The sequence below is a fragment of the Rousettus aegyptiacus genome, unplaced genomic scaffold (assembly GCF_014176215.1).
Source record: "Rousettus aegyptiacus isolate mRouAeg1 unplaced genomic scaffold, mRouAeg1.p scaffold_m13_p_2, whole genome shotgun sequence".
Classification (NCBI taxonomy): domain Eukaryota; kingdom Metazoa; phylum Chordata; class Mammalia; order Chiroptera; family Pteropodidae; genus Rousettus; species Rousettus aegyptiacus.
Genome location: NW_023416295.1, coordinates 165,281,061 through 165,304,235, shown reverse-complemented (window position 1 = coordinate 165,304,235; position 23,175 = coordinate 165,281,061). Strand labels below are relative to the sequence as shown.

At 43.7% G+C, this 23,175-nt stretch overlaps 1 protein-coding gene across 3 annotated transcripts in view; it reads right to left on the bottom strand.

Moving 5' to 3' along the window:
- POLR3B (RNA polymerase III subunit B) overlaps window positions 1-23,175 on the bottom strand; it is a 111,738-nt gene that overhangs the window by 3,238 nt on the left and 85,325 nt on the right. The window contains exons 24-28 of one of the 3 annotated variants that reach the window (XM_016148078.2): window positions 16,371-16,474; window positions 15,602-15,768; window positions 13,678-13,791; window positions 10,921-11,094; window positions 5,357-6,071 (exon numbers count right to left, since the gene is read on the bottom strand). In XM_016148078.2, the coding sequence (XP_016003564.2) occupies window positions 5,942-6,071; window positions 10,921-11,094; window positions 13,678-13,791; window positions 15,602-15,768; window positions 16,371-16,474 (689 nt within the window). In that variant the 3' untranslated portion in view covers window positions 5,357-5,941. Of the gene's footprint in view, window positions 1-5,356; window positions 6,072-10,920; window positions 11,095-13,677; window positions 13,792-15,601; window positions 15,769-16,370; window positions 16,475-16,727; window positions 20,834-23,175 lie in introns of those variants that run through there. The other 2 variants (XM_036237416.1, XM_016148080.2) reach the window with 2 other exon arrangements.

Sequence of the window (23,175 nt, the reverse complement as noted above, 5' to 3'; positions counted from 1 at the left end):
AGAGACGGCAAATAGGTTCCATATGGAAGCCACAGCCAAATCGTCATATTGAGAGCTGATACTTACTGAGCACTTATGTGGGTCACATGAATTGATTCAATTAGCCCTATGAGTAGGTATTATTACCTCATTTTTACAGATGAAAAAAAACCGAGGCAAAATAATTTCCCAAGATCACAGAGCGTGTTGGTGGCAGAGCTAGGATTCGAAGGCCGGCAGTTCGACTGCAGCCCTTGCTCCTGACCACGGCACGCTCCTGCCTCCCCGCTGATGACAGGTTATGGCTTTTGAGCCTGGTGTTCGAGGGTCTGAGGCCAAAATCAGGTTTAGCGGGTAGACTGCCAGGATTGATTAGGGAGATGCCAAGGGGAACCAGACACGGAATAGAAGCACATGTGCATGCATTTGCATCCCTGACTTTAAAAGGTCCCTACAACATCTGTTCAGAACTGTGCCTCTCTCAATCTCTACAAACATTTTCTCCTAGATTTTTGTAACACCTGACACTGAGTAAGGTAATGAGAGTAACTCTCCCTGCTGGCAGAGCAGGTAATGCATCACCAACAGCTTCCTGTTTTACTTGCTGGCCCAAGGTTTATATATCTCAGGCCCTGACAGATTGTAGACCTATTTTGGACATGCGAGACTCAGAGTAACGATGAAGGAAATTTTCCAGTAACTTGGAAAGACAGTTGCACTGCTGGGGTTTCTGCTCTGGAGACCCGGCCCGATTGCAGTCCTCGTAAATTGCAGGCGGTACTTGAGCTCGCTGGGAGAGGCTCCCCTAGGACGTGTGGCTCCATTTCCTTGCACAGGACCACACAAAGGGGAGCAGAGTTTTTGGTGCTGGGTTAGACTGTGAGCTGAACAGTTTCTGCTGCCTGGTAGGCAGGCAGGCAGACAAAAAGCTGAGGGAATTGTTGGGTAAATGATGAAAATCAGCATGTGTTTTTGACAAAAACCCCAAATTGGCTAGGTCTAAAACAAATCAAGCTGTGGGCAAACGTGAATAAGAATGGAGGTTATAACTAACCTTATTTTTTGATGTCTATAACATCATCACCGGTTATATGAAAGCACATGTACAACAGGGATGGAACTTATTTAACGACCAACGTAACTGACATCAGTTTATAACTGGTACATGGAAGGAAGCACAAGGGCTTTGAGGCTTATGTTAAGGTTTGTTAGTATGAGGATGATTCTACATGATAATCTGGATAATTACGTGATTATCCAGGAGCACACTGGCTGTCATTTTACCGAGGACAAATCCATACAACTACAATTTGAAATTGTTCTCATTTGTTTTGTAGTTAAACCATCTCGTATCGGTGGTTTTCAACTGGGGGTGATTTTGTCCTGAGGGACATTTGGAAATGTCTGGAGACATTCTGGATTCCTGTACGAATCTGGCCTTTACTGCCCGTTTCCTCTGCTCAGAGGTGGAAGAGGCTGGGAAAGTGGGCGGGAGCTCCCGGAGGAACAGTCCAATACCAGTTGCTGCTTAAGGGGAAATCACATAGGCAAGAAAGAGAGAAAAGTGGGGGGCTAGTTTCCAAGGGGTGGGTCCTTTGGTACCCCTAAAAATCCAAAAGCTGGTTCTAAGGGGGAGGGAAGGGAAATCCAGAGCTCTTCAAGTGGTTTAAACAGTAAAGCTCAACTTTTAGTTGCATTGGGACAACGTGGAGGGCTTGTTAAAACACACACTGCTGGGTTCCCCCCAAATCTCTAGCAAGTTCGCAGGTAATGCTGATGCTGCTGCTTCGGCGACCACACTTTGAGAGCCGCTGGCCTAGAAGCATTCCAGTTGTCAGGCTGCCCTGCCCTCTCCAAAGAGCCGTCATCACTACCTAACCACGAAGCGTACTCCTCTTCCAGTTTCTTCAAGGCTTCCACAGGAGTTGCTATTAGAGTAGAGTGAACTCACCAAACCTCCACTCAAGTTATATTAGAAATGTGAACGTAAACTTCATCCTAGCATCCGATGCGTCGTGTTTTACTTTATTCACATCGCCACTTGCCTCCGTTAATGTGCACGACGGGGAGTGAACCGGACTTAAAATTCATTATGCATGAAACTAGGGGTGTTACCTGGACTTGAAAAAAATACTTCAACTCCTTTGACCACAGTCCGTGATGTTAGACTTGTGAGGGAAAATGTGGGTTTCGGGCTGTTCCGAAATTTTCTGCCACGACATCCTTATCACAATAAATTTGATTTGAAGCAAATCTCTTCATTGTTTCCGGAGCCTGCGTCTGGAACCTGAGTGGGCAGCTTGGCTCTGGCAACGAGCGGCACAAACCTCTGGACTGCCACCACGCGTTTTTTTTTTCCATTTAAAACGGCCTCTTGAAAGCTCGACTTTAATTTCTTACAACCCTGACCCTGTGGGGCTGATGCAGTAAAAACTCCAACTTTTGGTCAGCAAATGAAATAACTGTTTTCAAGACACATGTGGAGTAAATGTGGATGGTAAAGAGGTGCTACTTTTACAGTCACTTTTCTGACCATCCATTCTGCAAAGGAATTTACAGCAACCGGCTTCTCTATTACTCAGACTGGCTGAGAAGTGGATGGGCCCAGCCACCAGCCCTAATGCGCTCATTCTCATGTGACTCATTACTGCAAATAAAGGTGTTAGCCCAAAATGCTCTGAAGCAGCTGAAAACTATCCCATTATGTAGCACCCAATCAAGGTCTTTTTGTTTAAAAAAAAAAAAAAAATCCTTTACTTGGCTCTCACCACATGGAAGTGTTTTTGAGAACTGGTTCTGTGGGCTTCATGAAACTATTCCGGGACTCCTGTGCCGAAGACAGGCCTCACTTTGATCTCGCTGGTAAATGGATGCTCAGAGGAAGTGTTCTTGAATCTCACCACCCTCCTTCCTCCCTATCATCGTGAAACGGGGCGGCTTTCGCAAACGGCTTTTGCAAAACCCTAGTTTCTGCACTGGGTCCAAACTCTCTTCTGAAGGAAGCTCAGTGATGCCTTGAGGGGTATTATATACAGTATGAAGTGCGTCCCTCTAAAATTTCATACACTGAAATCCCACCTCCTAAAGTGACAGTATTTGGGGACGGGGCCTTTAAGGAGGTCATTAATGTGAAATGAGGTCGCAAGGTCCTAATGTGATAGGACTGATGTCCTTTCAAGGCGAGGAAGAGATTCCAGAGGCTCTCTCTCCTGGCACACGCCGAGGGAGGGCCATGTGAGGACAGAGCAAGGGGCGTCTGTCCACAGCCAGGAAGGAACAGAGTCCGTGCCAGCAACCAACCTTGTCAGCACCTTAACCTTGGACTTAGACTGTCCCGAACTGTGAGAAAATTTCTGTTGTTTAAGCCACCCTGGCTGTGGTATTCTGTCATGGCCAGAACAGTCTGATGGAATGGAGGCGGGCCCCCCTCAAGGGGCTCTCTTTCTACTTAAGACCTTGGCTTTTCTGGTCCTGGTGTCTCCACAACTCTGAGCCCACAGTGCTGTCTCTCTAGCTCTTGGGCTCTGCCAAAGCTCAGGTTAGGGCTGCAGCCTCCTGGTGGCTTTGGTGTGGCTTTGTAGCCTCCCATCCCTGTGCCGCTTCTGACCTGGCAAAACCTGGAGGAGAAAAGCGCTTTGAGGGTGGTCTGCGCAAGTTTACTCTACCGTTACTGGAAATGGAAATCTAATTGGTAGTTTTTAAAACAAGGAATTTACAAATAACTTTAAAAAATAAAACTATAGTAGGACTAACTTACCAATTCTGGCCTCTTTTTAATTACAGTATTTCCCAGAGTCAAACGGCTATTTAAATGGAGTATCTGCTAGTTTTTGAAATGTCAACCTGACACAATTTTTTCCTCCATGGCTATCCCAGTTTGAAACCCACACTTTCTTAAATCTTTGCTAACTTAGGTAACTGAGAATTTTTTGGAAGGCTAGGCAGGCAACTCCTCTCAAAATGATCACTAGCATTTGAATAAAAATTGTCGTATTTGGTAACTGAAAAACAGAACCACAGATGAGTCAGAAGGCCTGGTCCTGAGGCTCACGCTATTCACTGGCTGGCGGTGGGGTGCTGGGTGGGGGGTGGGGGGATGTGTCACTGAGTCACGTGGTGCCTCAGTTTCTTCGGCCGTGTAAATGGAATAATCGTGCTGTGACATGCTTCCAACTCCCTAGAGCACAGCTGACCATTCTGCCCCGGGAGCTCGCCCTGTACAGTGGAGGTCAGTCACCCTTTGCACATTGCAGGATGGTGCTCTGTGACCAGCTGATGTCCCGGCCTCCTCTGCTGGCATAGGCCATGTCCTGCTCTCCTTCTGTCCTTAGTACAAGTGCCTCACACATGGCAGGTGCCGACGGATAAACGACACAGTCCTCCCGTAAGCAGCACACTGCCGGCTCTTCCTGGACTGACCCTGCGAGCGGTCACTGACATGGCTCGCCACACACTGCGGGGCAATTACGGCTTCGATGGAGTTGATAAGCGGAGTTGTCACATAACGGGAACCGGTCAAAATCACCCTAGAAAACTCCTTAATCGGCCCACAAAGTACAGTACGTATGTTTTGCACATTGAATCCAGTACAGTAATCTTTAGGCGTCCTCAATTTTGAGGACTACAAAGCCAGACGAAAGGAAGGAAGGACAGACATAACCAACGACGTGCGCAGCCAGACCCCTGTGCCCTGTGATACGCCCGAGTGCCCGAGGCGACCGGAGACCACGGTGACGGCTGAGGAAGGCTCCCTCCCAGTGTCTCCTTCGTCTCGCTTTGACTGTGACGCCCGTAAGACTTTCGCACTGGGTGAGAGCTTTGCATTGTGAAGAAAACCTAGTGATGTCGATGTTGGGTTCTCAAGTCAAGGACTGGCCTGTTTCCCGGAACGTCCCTCTTGTGGACACTCCCGGAACACGGCTGCTCGCGAAGGCTCTGAAAACGTCCTTGGTATGTGTAACTTGGTTACACTCAGTTTCTCAACCTTATTTGACACTGAAATTTGATACCTGTTGATGTATAATACCTATTAATATTCTATGAAACATGCTCAATGTGACATGCTAGGAATGCAGCCTTAGACCATTACTCACAGCTTTTCTGACTTATTTTATAAAGGATCCTTGACACGAGTATTTATCTGGCTTTGGGGCACAGCAATTGAGAACAAATTAGAAATGGGTGAAAAAGGCTGTCGGGTTAAAAAGAAAATGAACAGCTAACACCCTGGCAGGAATGGAAGGGACAGAAAAATTACAAAACATCCACAGAATTATTTTCAGATATTCAACAAATATTACTGCACAACATGATCATGGAGGTTCAAAATAGTAGCTATTAGGTCCATAAGACAAAGCGACACCCTTGGCAAACTTGCTTAAGATGGTAAGAATATGTTTATTATCTTTCACCAAGCTTAAAATTAAAAAGTTTGGGTGTATACAGGCAAGATTCAATTTCTGGGAAAATTTACCCCGTCACAGTACGCAGTTCTCTCAGCTTCGCAAACTGCCCAGATCAGCCCCCTTGACAAAGGCAAAGGCCGAGTCAACCGATTCAAACAGATTCTTCGTATCCTTTAACTTGCATAAGACTCCTGAGGTTTATTTAACCCCAAACATTCTTTTTGAGGAATGTTTTTCTAACAAGTAAACTGCAAGATACCAGAACATGAATAAAAGTTTATTTACTTTTAGGTTACGTCCATTTGTGAATCAAGTTCAGTATATGAATCAGAGACTGTATTACAGTCCATACCGCTGGCATCTCTCCCAAGGCCTGAGGCTCACGGATCGAGGTTGTTTGGTCAGTGTTCCAGTGCATAAAACGCCTCTCCATCAATTTTTTTTTTTTTCGAGAAAACATTCGAAAGAATTATTCACAGGAGCAGAAGTGGTCCTCGATCCCTTCTGTTTTCTGCTGGACATACTGATTGTTCTCGTAAATAACCACCTTACCTCCCTTACTCGTTGTACTTGGACAGCTTCAACCTGGGGATGATGTTCATGGACTGCAGTTCCTGGAAGAGCAGCTTGCAGGCGTACGGGATGCGGAGGGAAGACACGTGACACGACGACTTGCAGTAATGGCACCTGAAACCCAAGTGGGCACGTGTTAGGGGGACGGCGACCCGGAAGTGAAGGCCTGCGCGCAGGAAGTGCCTCGCCATTTCACACGATTCTATCACCGCTCTCCCTAGTTGGTTTTCTGTTCCTCAGCGTTGTCACATTATCGAATATGTACGCGTGTCCCCACAGAAGCAAAAAAAAACAAACCAAGACAAGTACCACTTGTTTTAAAACCCGTTTTAAAAGCACACAATTTTTTAATCAGTTACTACAACACTTCTAGACCTTTGTCTTAAAAATGCAAAACATCTGCCTTTCTACTCGTTCTGAATAAGCCCAGAAATCTGAACCATCTGAAAGTTAGATTTAGATTTCTTCGTAGTTGAAAGCATTTTAAACAGATTTGCTCAGTCTCTATGTATTTGATAAGCACCTACTACATGCTACATATTTACCATTTGATTTTTGTCACTGAGATACTCGAAGTGTGATGGGAAAGGTGAGACTTTCACACAGAAAGGTGGCGTCCAACCAAACGCTACTTCTTTTTCCACGGCTCTTCGAGCTTGGTTATTTCTGTAAATATTGGATGTTACTGCACTTACAACGTTCTGGCCCTTGTGCAAAGCGAAGGCGCTCGCGTGTGAGCATATATTCCCATCCGGTTCTTACAGCAGCCCGCCTTCCTAACCAACATGCCTCCTACTCCAGCTAGGATTTTCTCTTCCTTCAGGAGGAGCCAGTGACCCGAACATAGAGCTTAATCAATGGCTACAACTGAAGCTGGGTCCCTGGGAAGTGACCTACTCTCTCAGGTTTCAGACCAAAACAGGACCTCATCCTGCATGTCGAGGGTCTGGGGCAGTGGAGACAATAGGGACCCAGAAGAAATCCTGCAATTAAGGGGTAGAAGACTCAGTCTTCCCAGTTAACAGGGAAATGTGCGTAAGAGGAATAGAACCGAGGCTTAGAAGACCCAGTGCCGACAGGAAGTGGATGGAGATGAGGCCATTCTGAGGGGCAGTAAGGCGATACGTGTAAACAGTGTAAAACACACGTATTATTTGATTAAGTGATCACGAAAGTGGCAAAGATATGTACACAAGAATGTTCATGATCACACTATGAACAGCACAAAGCAGGGGACTGCTCACACGTCCAAGAGGCAACGGGTTCTGTAATTACAGGACATTTAGGCGGAAGAATGCTGAAGAGCCATTAAACGGGATGATGTGGACCCATGTTTATTGCAATGTAAAGGTGTCCAGGACACACCGTAAGGTGAAAAAAGCGGTTTGCTAAACAGCATGGTCCCACAGGGGTCCTTGGATGGGTGTTAGTAAATGTATGAAGCCCCCAAAATCATATGTAACAAGATTTTTTTTTTTTTGGTATCTTTGTGTTTTTCTATTAGCAGAATCTCAAAGTGTTCATGATTAAAAAAAAAAAAAGTACAGAACTATTGGCAAACAGATGTCCCCAAAAGAGTAACTAAAATGTTAACAGTGGTCATTTCTGGGTGGTGAGAATTAATATGCTTGCTTGCATTTTTCTTAATTTTTTTTATAACTCTGAGCATTTTATAAAGAGAGCAGGGATCATTTCTGCAATCAGTAAAATAAGACTTTCATTATCTTAGAAAAGAAAACCTGAACGTGGTGGTGAGTGACTATGTAGATACAAACTTCCTGAGGAGAAGAGGATGGGAAGAGGTTGAGCCATCACGGACGGTGCTTGGGTCCCCACCAGGGGACTGCAGAGGGCTTAGCTGATTACATCAACAGTAATAATATAAACAAGGCAAGTGACCTTTTCCTAAAGATTTCTTTGACGATCATAGTTTAAGAATTATGTGTTTAATGTGCCTAGGTTGATCTAATTTATTCAGGAATCACGTTCATGTATTTAACTGAAGCAACTTCTTGCTGATTCTCCTGTCTAGTGCATTACCCTGTGACTTCAATCCAGGCTAACCTATTTCAAATTTCCATGTGTGCTGATCCATAATCCAGAAAGTCCACTCATATTCTTTATCATTAAATATTTCTCCATCATTTAAAATGTTCCAATGTGTATATATTTACATACACACATATGCATATACATCCAGACATATAAATAAATATATACACACACAAGCACACACATATAAATAAAAATATATCAATTACCTTACCCCATGTCTGAACAACTTCCAAGGAAGAAACCTGACCCAAACAACAATAAAATAAACCAATTTTTTCAGGGCAAAGCCAGCAAAAAGAGGCGGCTGTGGCTTCACACGAGAAATGATTGTCCAGTAAAATATCCACTATGAGCTAATTATCTTAATAGGGGTTTTCTTTTCTCTGCAGTTTTCCTTCTGGACCTCTCTTTTGTGACTTATGCCCTTCATGTCTTCTGCAGAACAACAGTCTTGCTGTAAACATCCCCATAGCAATGCCTTACTAATGTGCAAATCAGTGACAAAAGGCCAGTTTCAAGGTTCTGAGCTGCTCTAATTACTCGGCCTCCATTGTGCTGTTCATTAAAGAGCGACTTCCTCCAACAAACGCCCGTGCTCCCTCCCACACAGCCCGGCGCACGTCAGGTAACGGGAAAACGACGGCATCATTATGCTCTCCTGCCTGAAAGCAGCACCAGGAGGCTGCCCGACTACTAGGCTGGGGGAGGATTTTTTCTGTTGGCAACAAGGCTATGCACAGGCCACTCAGAGTCAGATGTGCGGTATACCCAGGTCTGTGTAATTACCCTTAACCGTGTCACCTGACGTAGTTCTCTTTCAAAGGATTTCAGATACAATACGCACTGAACGCACGAGCTTCAAAACCAGGCGCTGCCCTCAGATGATCTCTAAACGAGATAGAAACGAAGTAGGAAAGAAGATAAGAACTGAACAGAATAATGTTGAGCTAGATTACTGCTTGAATTAGTCTCCCTGCGTGTTCGGCCGAAGAGAGGGGAAGGTTCTCAAAGGGTACGAGTGAATTCAGTCGACTTCTCCCCCTCCCTACCCCTCCCCACTCCCACAAGAGAAAACGCAGGGAGGATGGAGAAGGAAAGGAGACTTGGTTCTGAAGTTTCGTGATCCCTGTTGTTAATAAAATGACTCTTCTGTATCATCTTTTCAAAGTAAATTACTTAAAAATCCTTGTGCCAAATCTGAAGATTTAAGCATAGTGGAACTAGGGCCAGGAATCTTCCTATTACACACTTTCTGTTGTTGTTTTTACACAATCAGGACAATAAAAAAAAAACTCAACATGCATTTCAAAAGACGAACAGACATTTCAGAATTGAACTGCCCCCCCCAATGTCATTGACATTAGAAAGAGCCAAATTTATGCTCAGAATAATGTAACCCCATCTCTGCAACCTTATGAAAGAAATGAACTGCAGATGGCCACCTCTTGCGTTCGTTTTTAAAATGAGATGATTTCTTCACAGATAGGTCTCATCAACTCTTCTACACACACACACACACACACACACACACACACACACACACACACACACACACACACCACCCCCACCCCCAAACCCATAAAATTGGCTAAAATGTTTTGACATTTAACTAGCAAGGCATATACTTGTGTTCTAAGAAGCCCACTCACTCTGACTCTTGATTTGCTTTATTAGACCAAGAAACTGGCAGCAAGAAGTCGGGACTCTGGACAGAGGGGGCCTCGGTGGGGAAAACATGGCTCACGTATCCCTCGAAGTCTGGCAGTGAGTGCTCACCTGGGCCTAACTCCATCCTTTTGGGGACGCTTGGCCCTAAGGACAGGGGCTCTGAGCGGGCAGGTGAGGGGTGAGGAAGGAGTCAAGGTTGCGTCCCACCCCCATGGCATTTGCCTTAGACCTCGTTAGACCTGCTCTCTGACTGGAGAGGGAGCAGAGACAGGGCATCCACAGGCCCTCCGCCCACGGGGGTATTCAGGGCTCTAGAGCATGACCAACCCGAAGCGGATCGCTGTTCTTCGGCCACAGAGTGGAACCACTACGAGGAGGAAAAGTGCTCTAACTAGACAAACACAAACAAAAAATATGTAGCATCATCTTTTAAGCTCAACTTTGTACATTGAACCCTACACAGAAATGACAAACTTTATGGATTACATAATTTACCTACTGGCATTCTTCCATATGCAGGGTTAGTATCATTTAGCAATTACTTTTATCATGCATCTACCAGGTCCCAGGCTGGAGGACCAGGGGTAAACGAGACAGAATGTGATGATAAGGGAGTAGAAGATGAACTCCCAGCATGCAGCCGTTCATCGTTTTACCCACCACTGTATTCCCGGGGCCCAGAACAGCGTCTGGCACCTAGTAGATTCTCACCAGACATTTGCTGAGGGAATGACTGAGACAGACGTGGTCTCGGCCATCATGGAATCAACAGTCCAAGTGGAAAAGCAGCTCAATATGCAGAGAGGGTATAGACAAGAGGGGACCCAGTCCTGGTCCCAGCTCCGTCACCAATTTGCTATAAGACCTGGGACAACATAAATGGCTCTTTGTGTGTAATGTCGAATGAAGGCATTCAACACGATCTTCTCCAAAACGTTTCTACTTTCAATATGCTGTAATGATCACATTTAACAATGACTCTGATATAATTTTTATAGGTGAACGGTGTTATAAAAGGTACTTGAGATAATATTAAAAACAGGATAAAGTCCTTACTCCTTGGTAGTTTAAACCCCAGCAGTGTGGAAAGCAGAACATTAGGCAGACAAAGTAAACACGTACACAGAGAATCCCCAGTGCCAGGAACGCGCGGAAGGGGAGGCTGGAGAACACGTGTGTACAATCCGGGGTCAGTTCTTGAGCTGTGATTTAAGAGGCAAGACATGTGGTATCCACTTACCAGCCAGAATACCCCAGAAGTCCACACTGCCCACAGACATCCACCTCGAAGGCGTCACTTGAAATCATCAGCCGCTCTAGTAAAAGCATACTGGCTCCATAACCAATTAAACAGTCACGTTCCATTTCTCCAAGACGCAAACCACCATCACGAGATCGACCTTCGGTGGGCTGCCTTTGAAACAAGTTAGACGAACATGTGATTATATCACACAAACAAAGAGGTGGCATCACGTGTTGGCTAAGCACATGAAGTTTCGGAAGGCTCACCTGGATTCAAATCACTTATTAGACAGTGAGACTTTGAGCATGCTCTGTATAAAAATATCTACCCCAAAGAACCTTAAATAAGAAGAGATGTACTACTAGTAGTTGGTTGCTATTTTAAGTGGAAAGAATAATCAGATAATATTATATGACATAATACTTAGTACATAAGCATATAAAAGGCCAGCATTACTATTACCACCACTATCATTATCATTAGGACATACAGTCTTCAAATCAGAGAAGAATGCCTTTTAAGTATTTTCAGAGATGTCCCAGTTCTTCTGACATTTAAAAGCAGGAAAATCTAAGCAGAATGGACTATGGGAGAAACTGGGTCGCCCAGTAGTTACTGCCAGGGCTTGAGGGAGAAGCTTTACTACGAAATAAATTAGACATGGAGAGAAGCAAGTGGATTTTTATAGGATTCGGAACAGATTAGGAGTCATCTGGAAGGATGAATGGTCCCCCTGGGGCTTATGTATCTGCTGGGCTTGAGAATACATTAAAGGGTTAAGAATCTAGGACCCATAGGAGTAGGTAAAATCAGGGGATTCTGAAATAACTTAGGCATCCCCACCTAGGTACTGAGGACACAAGTTACTAAGAGAGAGGGAGGCAGGGAAAGGAGGAGGGAGGGGGCGCTCTCTGGTTGGCTGATTTGGGAGTGACACTCCTTAGACCTAGTCTGAGCAGGGTGGACCACTGAACTCTTGTTTGCTTTATTCCACAGCATCTTTTAATCTCTGTTGTTGTTGCTGCCAGTTTCCCAAAGAATTAGGCAGGTAAACATGTGTATGCCAGCACAGGCTGAAATTATAGTTTTTGTTATTGATAATTACAATGTGAAATCAATTTAAGCTGTGGATTACTTGTTGAAAGAAAATCCACATATGAAAAACTTATAAGTAGGTCTAAATGAACACACTGTGGTGGAAACTTCGTAACTGAGTATGACATGCATGTGTTTTTATCTGCTGGCACAGCCGCCCAGGGGTAGGGGAGGTTCCTTCACCTGTGGTCACTGGACAAGTGAAGGTGGTCAGATCACGTGTGGGCAGAAGCCAAAACTTGGATTTTCACCAGCTGAGATAAATGACTACAGACAAATGCACTCCAGGCAGTCTTCACAGGGAATACACAAAAGTAATTCTAAAGTAATAACTTTCACACAACGAAGCAAAAAAATAGGAAATAACTGCTTTGACATTTGGGGAGAGATACACCTAACCCAAGTAGGGTCTCACGGCTGAAGTCATTACTGTCTTGAGGATCTCAGCCTCTCTTCTCTCTTCTGCGATTTAAACACACATATGTCTATCATTTCATTAGGCATGTGCATCTGCTCAGTTTTACATGGTCAAGGGATTGAGTCATCTACACCTCTCCCGCCTCCTCCCTGTACTGTAAGATCCAAGCAGTGCTCGGAGAAAGTGGGCAGGGAACCGGATATTGATGGAGTATCTCCCATGGAGCAGCACTGTATGCAGTCTGCTATTCAAACATCTGACATCCACCAGCCCACTGAAGAGTGGGTATTATCATCTCCGCTTCATATGTGAGAAAAAGTGAAGCTGAGACAACTTAGTGAGCTGTCCAGGTGCTACATGATGAAGATGCGTTCACATCCACGTCAATCTGACGTGAAGGCCTGTGTTCCCTCCCCTGGCCCGGGGTTCCTCAACCTCGGCACCAGTGCCATACTGAGCTAGTTCTTTGAGCTGGGGGCTGTCCCGTGCATTGCAGGATGTGCAGCAGCATTCCTGGCCTCCACCCACCAGATGTCAGCAGCTTCCTCCCTACCCCTCAGTTGTGATATTCCAAAATGTTTTCAGACATTGTCGAATGTCCGCAGGGAGGCAAAATCGCCCCTGGTAGAGAACCACTGCCCTAGACTATGCTTCTCCAACTGGAAAATGCAGTACTAAGAACAGGTAAAACTCAGCATTTGTAATTCCCTTTCCCAACAACTAAACCCATTCATCGACACAGACACCGGGCTGGGGAACTGAGCACGCTGGCGAGGGGGCATGTGTGGACCCTAAGCTCCCGGAGCTTATGCGAGTAAGCAGGCAACTACAGGCGCCTTACGCTCCAATCGCAGAAGTTTAAAAGATGACAGTGTAGCTTAGGCTACCAAGTAATGTATGGATGTGTTTTCTGTGTATTGATGTGTGTGTGGGTGTGGAAGTGCAGCTGCATTCTTACAGAGAACTGTTCTGAACAGGGCCATATCTGCAAACTGGTACCCAGTAAGTAAACGGTTACGTGAGGAGAGTACCGTCAAGACCTACGGTGGATCTGCTCTTGTGCCTACGAAGTGATTTTTAACCGGCTGCTATTTTTTCACGTTAATCAGACATGACTTTTTCGATGTCTAACGCCTCAGTTTCACATTGCAGAGGAGGAGAAACTGTCGAATCTGCTTGCTGCTCCGTCGGGGCCCGCAGGGCAGACTGAACCGGGGTCCTCGTAAGCGCTTTGCTCTTACCTGGTGAGGACGGCGCGCGGTCCCCGGGCCCGGGCGTGCATCTTGTCTAGCACCATGTGTTTCAGCTTCTGATAGTACACGGGCCCAAAATAGATGTACGCCTCCAAGGGCTCGCTGGAAAAAAGGTCCGAGTTTCGGGTTAAGAAACTACATTTGGGCTGACAAGAGACTTTTCTAGGACTCATCACTGGCAGGTCCAGATTTAGTTACGAACGTGTTTTTGACTCAGTGGAAGAGAATGATTTTCAGTCTGCAGTAAATGAAAAGGCTAGATCTGAATACATAAAAGTACCATGGATACATTAAAAGATACAATGGTTAATTAAGAAATAAAAAATTTCGACAGGTTGTGAAACAGCGTGTGTAGGACGGTCCCTCCTTCGCCGCTGCCGCCCTAGTCAGGCCATCACCCTTTCTCGCCTGGACCACCAAAGATAATTTTCTAGCTGGTCTTCTTGCTTCCACTCTTCTCCCTCAGCAATCTGTTCTTCACATAATAAGCCAGAGGGATTCCCTCTAAAATGTAAATCATAGCAGGCCATTCTTCTGCTCTAAATTCCCACTAATGGCTTCCTATTATATTCCGAATCTGTAACACCCAGATTTTATATCACAGCCATAAGGCCTAATATAACATAGTTCTTGGCCACATCTGACTCATTTCTTAGTCCCTCTTCCATGTGCTCACTCTATTCTAGCAACACTGGCCTCTTCATTGCTCCTCTAATGCAGCAACCTGCCTGCCTTGGGGCCTTTGCCCTTACTACCATCTGCCTAAAACATTTTTCCAGCAGGTGTTCGCATGGCTTTGTCAAACATTTCGGCTCCTCAGAGAGACCTTCCCTGATGGGCTTATCTGAAGGAGTCCTCCTCCCAGCCCAGCACCGCGGGCCCAAGCACCAACTCAGCTCTCACTTTGGTTTTAATTTCTTCAGAGCACTTATCACCATTTGGTATTATAGGATACACTTATTATTTCTCTGATTACTGCCTGTCTTCCCTGCATGAAGTAAACTCTGCAAGGTAAGCACTTTGTCTCCAGCACTAATGACCGTGCCTGGCACATAACTGGTGCCTAGTAAATGTTATAACTGACTCAGTGAATCTTACAAAAAACTGTAGTAAGAATTTTAAAACAATAAATATTTAAGCACTTTGACAGAAACTTTTTTATCTTAGTTAGGGAGACAGATGATAATATTATATAGTGTTATTACATAGTATATTTGATAATGATGAATGCTACAGAGAAAAATTAAGGAGGAAATGGGCAATACTGGATTGTGGTTTTCAATTAAGTAGTCAGGGTAGGCTCTGCTGAGTTAACTTTTGCCTGTTATTTTTTTAATGTCTAGTTACAAACCTCAACAGTCAGATCCATAGGTCAATCATCCATTTTGTTTACTGTTTCCATACTATTTAGTCTCTATCACATGTCAGGTTTTTAAGTCATCTTTAGTAAATGAATGTGCAATTGTTAGGCCTCAGGTCTTGTCAGAGCATTCATTATCGATATTCATCATACTGATGCAGAGAAAGTTAAACAATTAAAGGATTCGCATTATATACAATCCTATTTTAGTAATTGAAATCTTTTCTGCTTTTAAAATAGTCTCACCAGTAAAACAGCACTCCTTAATTTATCAGTTTTCTAAATTTGGATTTTCTCTCACCCACCAGTTTTATTGAGATATAACTGACATACAACATTATGCAAGTTTAAGATATACGACATGTTGATTTGATAGACTTATATATCGCAAAATGGTCATCACCATCGCATTAGCTAATATCTTCACCATGAATCTGGATTTTCTTGTATCAGATTTCTTAAAGGAGTAAAGCTGTAACCTTAAGAGCTCTTCCCTCTTACCCTAACCAAATCATATTTTTATTTAAAATGTCTAAACACACACTTACTTACCCCGTGATGCCAGATGTAACATAGTCTTTCCCCAGGTAGTTGTAACCGTGGCGGACAAGGTCTTCACACACGTCCTTCACCTTGCTGCCCCCAAACGCGGTGCCGTAGTGGAATCTGCCGTCCAACACGCCTGCCTTGCCGGCCAGCAGCTCAATTAACTTCCCCACCTGTGGGATGTGAACGAATTAAGTGAGTACCTTCCTGTTTACTTAGCTCTGGCCTATTTCTCCAAGAGATTATGTGAGTAATACTGTTAAAAAGAGTGATAAATTAATAGCAGCAAACATTTATCGCTTTCTTACTGTGTGATACAGACTGTTGGAAAAGCATGACATGTGTGATCTAAGTTTACCCCTTAGTGCCTATGCGATAGGCACTACTATGTCCCTGACTCTACATGCGAGGGGACTGAAGTACCCAGAGGTCAAGCGACTTTCCAAGTCATACAGCTGGTGAGAGGCAGAGCCAGCAACACAAGACAATAACCAAAGAACGGGAGAGGCACGAGGTTCAACACAAGGGGGTTCCTTTTGCTGAGGGGGAGTTTATCAATCAGAAGACTGTTCTAGAGGGAAGGGCAGACCTGCCCTGTGTTCCCCCCACAGAGGAGAGCAGCCCCACATTGTCAGGGGCGAGGAACCTTTTTGTTTGGATAGGGGTCAAAGGGCCCTTTCTAAAAATCAGTTTCAGGGTCTCACTGCCTCCACTATCCACAAACCAGCTCCCTGCTTTCTTCCTTAAAAGCAGCACCTCTGAAAAACGTACTGACCGTCATTCGCGATGGGAAGCCATGTGGGTTCATGATGATGTCCGGACAGATGCCAGAATCACAAAATGGCATGTCTTCTTGAGGGACAATCAAGCCACAAACACCTGAGGGAAAGAAGATTTCATGCATGTAAGAGCAAATGGGCAGAAAGGAAGAATACAGCACTTAACTGGGATCTGCCCGCTGCTCTATTTCCACTGCTCTCAAACCTTCCCCGTGGTCTCTATCGAGAGCAACAAAAGCAATTTCCAACAGTCCTGCTGGACGAACAGTTTCAAACGGCTGTCCTCGCAGGAAGACGCTGCAGCCTGCGGGCTGGCCTGCTGGCCTGACGACGACGGTGCTGTGAGGCTGCCTGCCCAACCTCCTACGCCGCTGAGATGGAAGAGCAGCGACTGCACTGGGTCCTGGCCCGCCCATGTCCCCGAAACTTCGAGTCAGCACCAATCTCACTGTCGCCTAGTCAGATCTGCTACACACTGTACCCGCATCACAGGAATCCAGGTTCTCTGACCACTAAACACAGAACTGATTGAATGAGGGGTGTGTTTCACCTGTGGTTTTAAAAGCCTGTGACAAGTACTCGTGTGTGGCTGATGTGCTAACGGGTCTACCTACTGGCGCGAAGCGCTGGCCGATTTCTGCCAGGGCTCCACTGGCTGAGCCTAAACTGCCCTAAGGAGTTTTAATTCCGATAGCTCACAACATGTTAGACAAGTGAACTGTGAAGTTGTAAAGTCGAACAAGGAAATTAAATGCCGAATTATGCTTGGAAAAAGGGCTAGGATCAGAAATGGAATTCTAAAAATGAAAACCAAAGACAAAAACCTACCAATTCAATATACACTACTGATAGTCTCTTGAATTAACTGTACTTTATTACTCCCTTAACAGCATTTTAACCTGTATGGAATTTTGTTCCTTAAATAGTTTGTGACTCCTCTGATTACTTTTTCTTGGAAGGAGGAGTAAGGGTATAATTTAGATTGTTAACTACGATCTATATAATTTAGAGTTGAAAAGCTTGTGTATGATGGTATTGGACTAAGAAAAAAAATGCTTTTATATTTAGTAAGATAAAATTCCTCTTCCCTTGTATATAAAGTTATCAATTACCTGCACCTATTGAAGAGAAACTGCTCTCAAAACTTCATTCCTCAGTTTGATTTCTACATGACTCAAATTATTTTAAAATAAAAATGTGGGAGGTAATTATAATCACCAAGAGCTAATGTCTGAAGAAAAAGAATGCCATTTGCCTATTTAACATTAGTTACTAATATTCCGATTTCTAGTGGCTGCCAAAAATATGGTAATTAGGTTTGTGGAGTTGAATTCTGGCCCATGTAGGTAGGTACTTTAATTGGCTTTTTGGCTGAAATTGCCCTGTTTATTATAAAGAAAGTATGCTTGCCTACACAAAGAACAGAAACATTCAGTTCATGTTATTCCAAATTGAGTGACAATGTATTAGAATCGGAGTCAGGCAGAGTGTGTGACCCTTCTTTCTTCCCTCCAAAACTCCATCTTGTCCACACTGAAACTATCTGACAAAACACCAGGGCTACTGGGAAATCTATTCGGAGAGAGATCAAATTGTAAATCAAGGTACACCGACAACGACTTCGTTACGAAGTGAACAAAATGTTAAAAACGGCAATTCCTAGAGAGGCCGGTCGTGGGACGAGCTCGGGTAAGAACATCAGTTTGGCTGGTGAGGAGATGGAGGGCTCAGCTCTGCCCCTTAGACAAAACCAGAGGAAAAAGCTCAGCACCCTTGAGCACAGTGCGCAGGGGGTCCGGCGCCTGCGCAGGGGGAAGCCGCCTGCCCACCTCCGCCAGGAGCCGGTGGGAGTGCGGGGCAGGAGGTGCAGAAACCCACAGGGAAGCACAGACGCGCGCGCGCGCACACGCATGGACAATAAAGAGGCGATCTGCATTCTGCATTTCCAGTTTTAGTCCACGCATTTAATCAAGCAAATGCAACTTTATTTTGTCCTTGAAATGAAAGCAATGCTCCTTCCTCTGAGATCCGAATCTCTGAGAACACTGCTTAAAATCTGATTAATATTTAATATAGCGCTTCCTCTTTGGGAAGTTATTTTCTCATCGGCCCTTTTCTGACACTGCATTTAAAAATACAGATAGATAACTTTCAGATTTTTTCATTCCACGAGGGGAGCTGCTTTGGCCACATCTGAATCAGGGGCACCTGTAAGCCAAAAATTAAATCTTAGCGAACTTAAAATTACTTTAGGCTCTGAAAACCCTTTTATATGCCAAGATGGTTCCCATAGCAGACAGCCCTGTGTTGTTTGTTTTGTGTGAAAGTGAATGATAAAAGATCCATGAAATCGACACAGAAAGCCAGAACAGCAGAAAAGAACTGAGGGCTCTCCATCATTGCGGCTTCTACCCTCTGCTGACTTGCAGAACAATGGAAGCTACACATCCAACTGCAGATCTAACACAGCTGTGCATTTCATTAGATGAAGAGCACTAGTGACACAAGTAAATAATTAACTTATTCTGGTCCGCTGACTGTGCTTATGAGACCAGTCATAGCTGACGGATTTTAATACAAGTTAACACAAAGAAACCATAATGAGCTTAGAAGTTAAAACAAAATATTTAGACAGAATTTGATGATCTCGAATCTCAAATTAGACAGATGATTTTTAAAAGTTTGCATTTTACTGAATTCACTAGGGGGAGAAGAGAGTTAATCTCAGAACAGACTTTTTCTTTTTTTCTTTTAAGAAAAGGTATTTCTCTGTTTCGGAATTATTTAAATCCTTAATCAAAGCAGGAAGGTTTCTTACTTTCAAATGAACATTGTAACTTGTTTTTTCCAGGAACAGAGGCATAAAATCTCTTCCCATATTTAGAACTCTTGAAAGTTATGGCTGCTTTCCTTTAACGCTGGCTTAAAAATGTAAATGATATGCAGTACGCTGCAGCGTGTTAACTAATACTCCCCTGGATCCCTGCAAAGACGATGGACTACAAATAAACCATATCTAATGGGAGCTGTTGCGAAACAATTACTGATTCATACCTTAAATGCTTACACAGCATTTCAGATTTTAAAATAAAATTTCATCCCCTGGCTCATGCTGCTGGTGTCCCAACCCCGCTGCATACAGCACAGCCTCCTGGCAGTGAGATGCAAATACACCAGCTCAACAGGCTCAGGAACATTTCATGCACTTACAGGGACCAGTGGGAATTAAGGCCACAGACTACTCTATGCAACTTCTAACAAGTAAAAATAGATAATAAGGAAAAACGGGAACACAGAAAGTTAGAGCAGAAAGGTTCTACAGATACCTAGTGAATACAATATTTATTCCATCTCCACCAACCTTAATTTCAAGCTGTAAAGATGAGAATTTAGGAAGTCTAAAGAAACCACAAGTCTGACTCCCAAGCCATTCGGCAAAGGCAAATCTGGGGACCCACTGTCACAGTCCCCTTTGTGTCATGCCCAGACACTGGAGACTCTTACACCAATTTGTTATTTCTATTTCCATGGCCTAGCAGAACAACATATAAATCATCTTAAGAATAGGTTTACCCAGCAAAAGTCCAGATGATCTGATGAATCCTTCTTAGAAAGTATTTCTAATTATAAACAGCAACTGACTTGTTCAAAAGTCATTTTTTTTTTAAAACTAGTTTTAGTGTAATGGTCCTGTCTCAATCCAAGTAGAAAAAAAAAATAGAAGAATGTAAAAAAAAAGGTAAGGAAAAACTGAAGCGATCTACTATCGTATCAAGACAGGAAAGCAAGCAGCAACTGCGGAAGACAATTATAACATTTTTAATTCAAGAGCTGTTTTTGCTGTGATTCGATGTGTTGAGAACTGACAAGTGCATGGTTTTCTATTTTATCGACAGCCAGGTTTCATTTTAATGTCATACTCTGCTCTACTGTTTAACTTTTTTACAATTTTTATTAAGCAAGTCTACCTTCCACGTATAACCACTTTGGGATTACGTGTCCCACTCTGAGGCTGATGTATATTCCTACTCTTTTTTTCTGAGTGAGGAAAGCGAGAGTCACTTCCCTCAATTACCAAGCATGTGCTGTGTGACAAGCGCTGTGATGGAGGCTGGGGACATGTGAAGAGGTTCAGGGACTCCACTTGAGAGGAGTCCCACACGGATTAACCTGACTGAATGCTGAAAACTAAAACATTTATACAATTCAGCTCGCCACATTCGGATGCTATTTTCTGCAGGTACCTGTTAGACGAGGCTATTTATCCTGTGCAGATGAACACTGTGCACTCACCGAAGGGTGAAACGATGCTGCGATTTTTCTCCATCAGTCACAGTGTAAGAAGAGGTTGGTGTCTGGTAAAGAAGTGATGATGGACCGTCTGGTTTTAATGAGGTTCGTAAATGGGGGCGGGGGGCTGTCATCTGTAATGGGCTCGTCACCTCTTGGACTCTCAGACCTATGCAGGGCAGGAGATCAAGGAACCGGGTGACCTTAATTTGACTCTGTGCTGTTCATCTGAGATAGCGTTACCTGGGGAAGAAGCACCACCTGCAGGTGAGCCTTAGTAGTTTGGTCTTTGTGCTGGGAATAATTAGCGCCTACCTCATGAGGCAGCTGTTTTAGGACAGATGAGAGGTACTAATGTCTGAGAGGTACTTTAAAGTCCTTAGAGAAACGTAGCATCTAAATACAAGGAATTATCATTATATAACGAACCTAATTATGCTTAGCAGGAAGCAAACTAGCAAAGTGAAGGAGACCAGCTTCGGGGATGGCAGAAGCAAGTGCGGTCGCACTGACTCTGGCTGAAGAGGCTGGAGCAGCTCACTCCGCAGGGCTGGGCCGTGCAGATCATCTCACGCCATCAGGACAGTGTTTCCTAATACATCTAGAACTTCACAGGACTTGCGCTTCGGGTTTCTAGCACAGAATAGTTTACTGCTGATGAATACAGTGGTAAATGGGGCCAAAAAAGCAGCAGGAATGCTTTCAAGTTTGACTGTTCAGATTAAGAAATGTTTTTGCTTTGAATAAACTCATCTCCATAAGCCTTTATATATTCAGAAATGTAAATCTCTAAATCAAAAAGGGAAGGCTAACACAGGTGGTTACTCCTTTCTTCCTTTCCCCCTTTTCAGTGATTGAATTAACCTTTTATTTTTCTCATCACCACCTTAAATAATCCCAAGGGGGAGGGGAGGGGACGAAAACTGTTGAATCATATTAGCTTTGTTCTGTTGTTGAACCCTTTCCAGATCTATCACAGCACTTGCCATATCCCAGTTGACATAATTTTAATTCGGCTCTTCCTTACATGTTAACAGATAAATAATGCATAAGAAAACTTGATTAGCTTTCTTATTAAAACATCACTCTAAATGAGAGGAGGCGCTAGAAGACAATACAGTTTTTATAGGGCTTTCCCATGAGCAGTTGAATGGTTTGATGTGATAAATTTGCATAGTCTGAAGCACACAAAGGGCTGATTAATTGAAACCCTTACAATGGTTCTGGAAGCAGCTATTGTAAAACAATAACCATAGGAACTTTACAAAATACACACGGCTGAATGTGTCAAGAGCTTAATAAAATGTGTTGAGGTTACACTATTTGGAAACAGAACTGGAGATTTTTATTCTGGGCCATAAAACACTAAACACCCTAATTTCAAAGCTTTAGTTGGATGTTTACTGAAAGGTCAGAGGGTTACTGGTTAGCTACTGAAGATCAACATTTGTTCTTAAAATAGTAAATTAAATAAAATCTCCTTATGATAAAAGTGTCTACATAGACAAAATAATCCTGGTTTCTAACACTGAAGTAACAGCTACCAGAATTTTTTTTTGGACCCAAACTCTGAAGGGTCGTTGGGCATCGTACACCTTCTCTTGGGGCTCACATGGTTAGTTCCATGGGCCCCCTTCTCCCCTCCCACTAGGAATCTTTTATTCAAGCAGGATCAAGCCAAGTAGGGAGCCAAAGCCATCCGGCTTTGAAGCTCCGGTCTGGCAGAGAGGATTTTAGATGGTCTCAAGTGCTACATGCGTACAAGGTGTCACTATTATTACTTTCGACCAGAGCCTTTTCATTTTCAGTCTCTCAATTTTAGAAAACATAATCTAGAAAAAGGAAATAGATGAAGGTCTGGAAAAAGCAAAGTTTTAACCCAAACTCTGTTAAACAAACGTCCTTCTCAGCTTTTTGCCACACATTAACTAACATTTTCTTACTTCCCCCAGACGCTTTGTACCTACTATAAAAGGATTTTTTTTAATGTGTTGGAAAGTCAGGGAAGGTTTTCTTCTATAAACATTCAATCAAAATTTTAATAAATTAATTCAGCAGGTTGTTGAATAACTTTTATTAATGCAAAGTGGAAGCGAGTGACCTTATAATGGAAGTTTTGTTGAACAAGAGCAGGTCGAAGATGAATCTTCCAAACAATTTTATCTGTAAATACATACGAAGAGACACTGAAGCGTTCCATGGAAAACCTGCATTTTGGAGGGACTAGACTTCCACTTTAAAACAAAGGTTGACTTCGCCCTAGTTAAACTAGTTAGTTGTCTGAGGAGTTATGAGGAGATGCCAAGGAGTGTAGGCCATTACCTCAGATTTGCGGTTATTAAAAAAGCTTCTGTTTGCCAAGACAAACACTCTTGCTCAAATAGAGTTCTTCCTCCTCTCAGGAATACTGTTTGGTGCTGCTGCTGCCCGATTCTGTGATCTGCAGGACCTTTGTTGGAGGTGCTAATCCTTTTTCACATGAGAGACTGAGAAATGTTCTTTCAGGGAAGT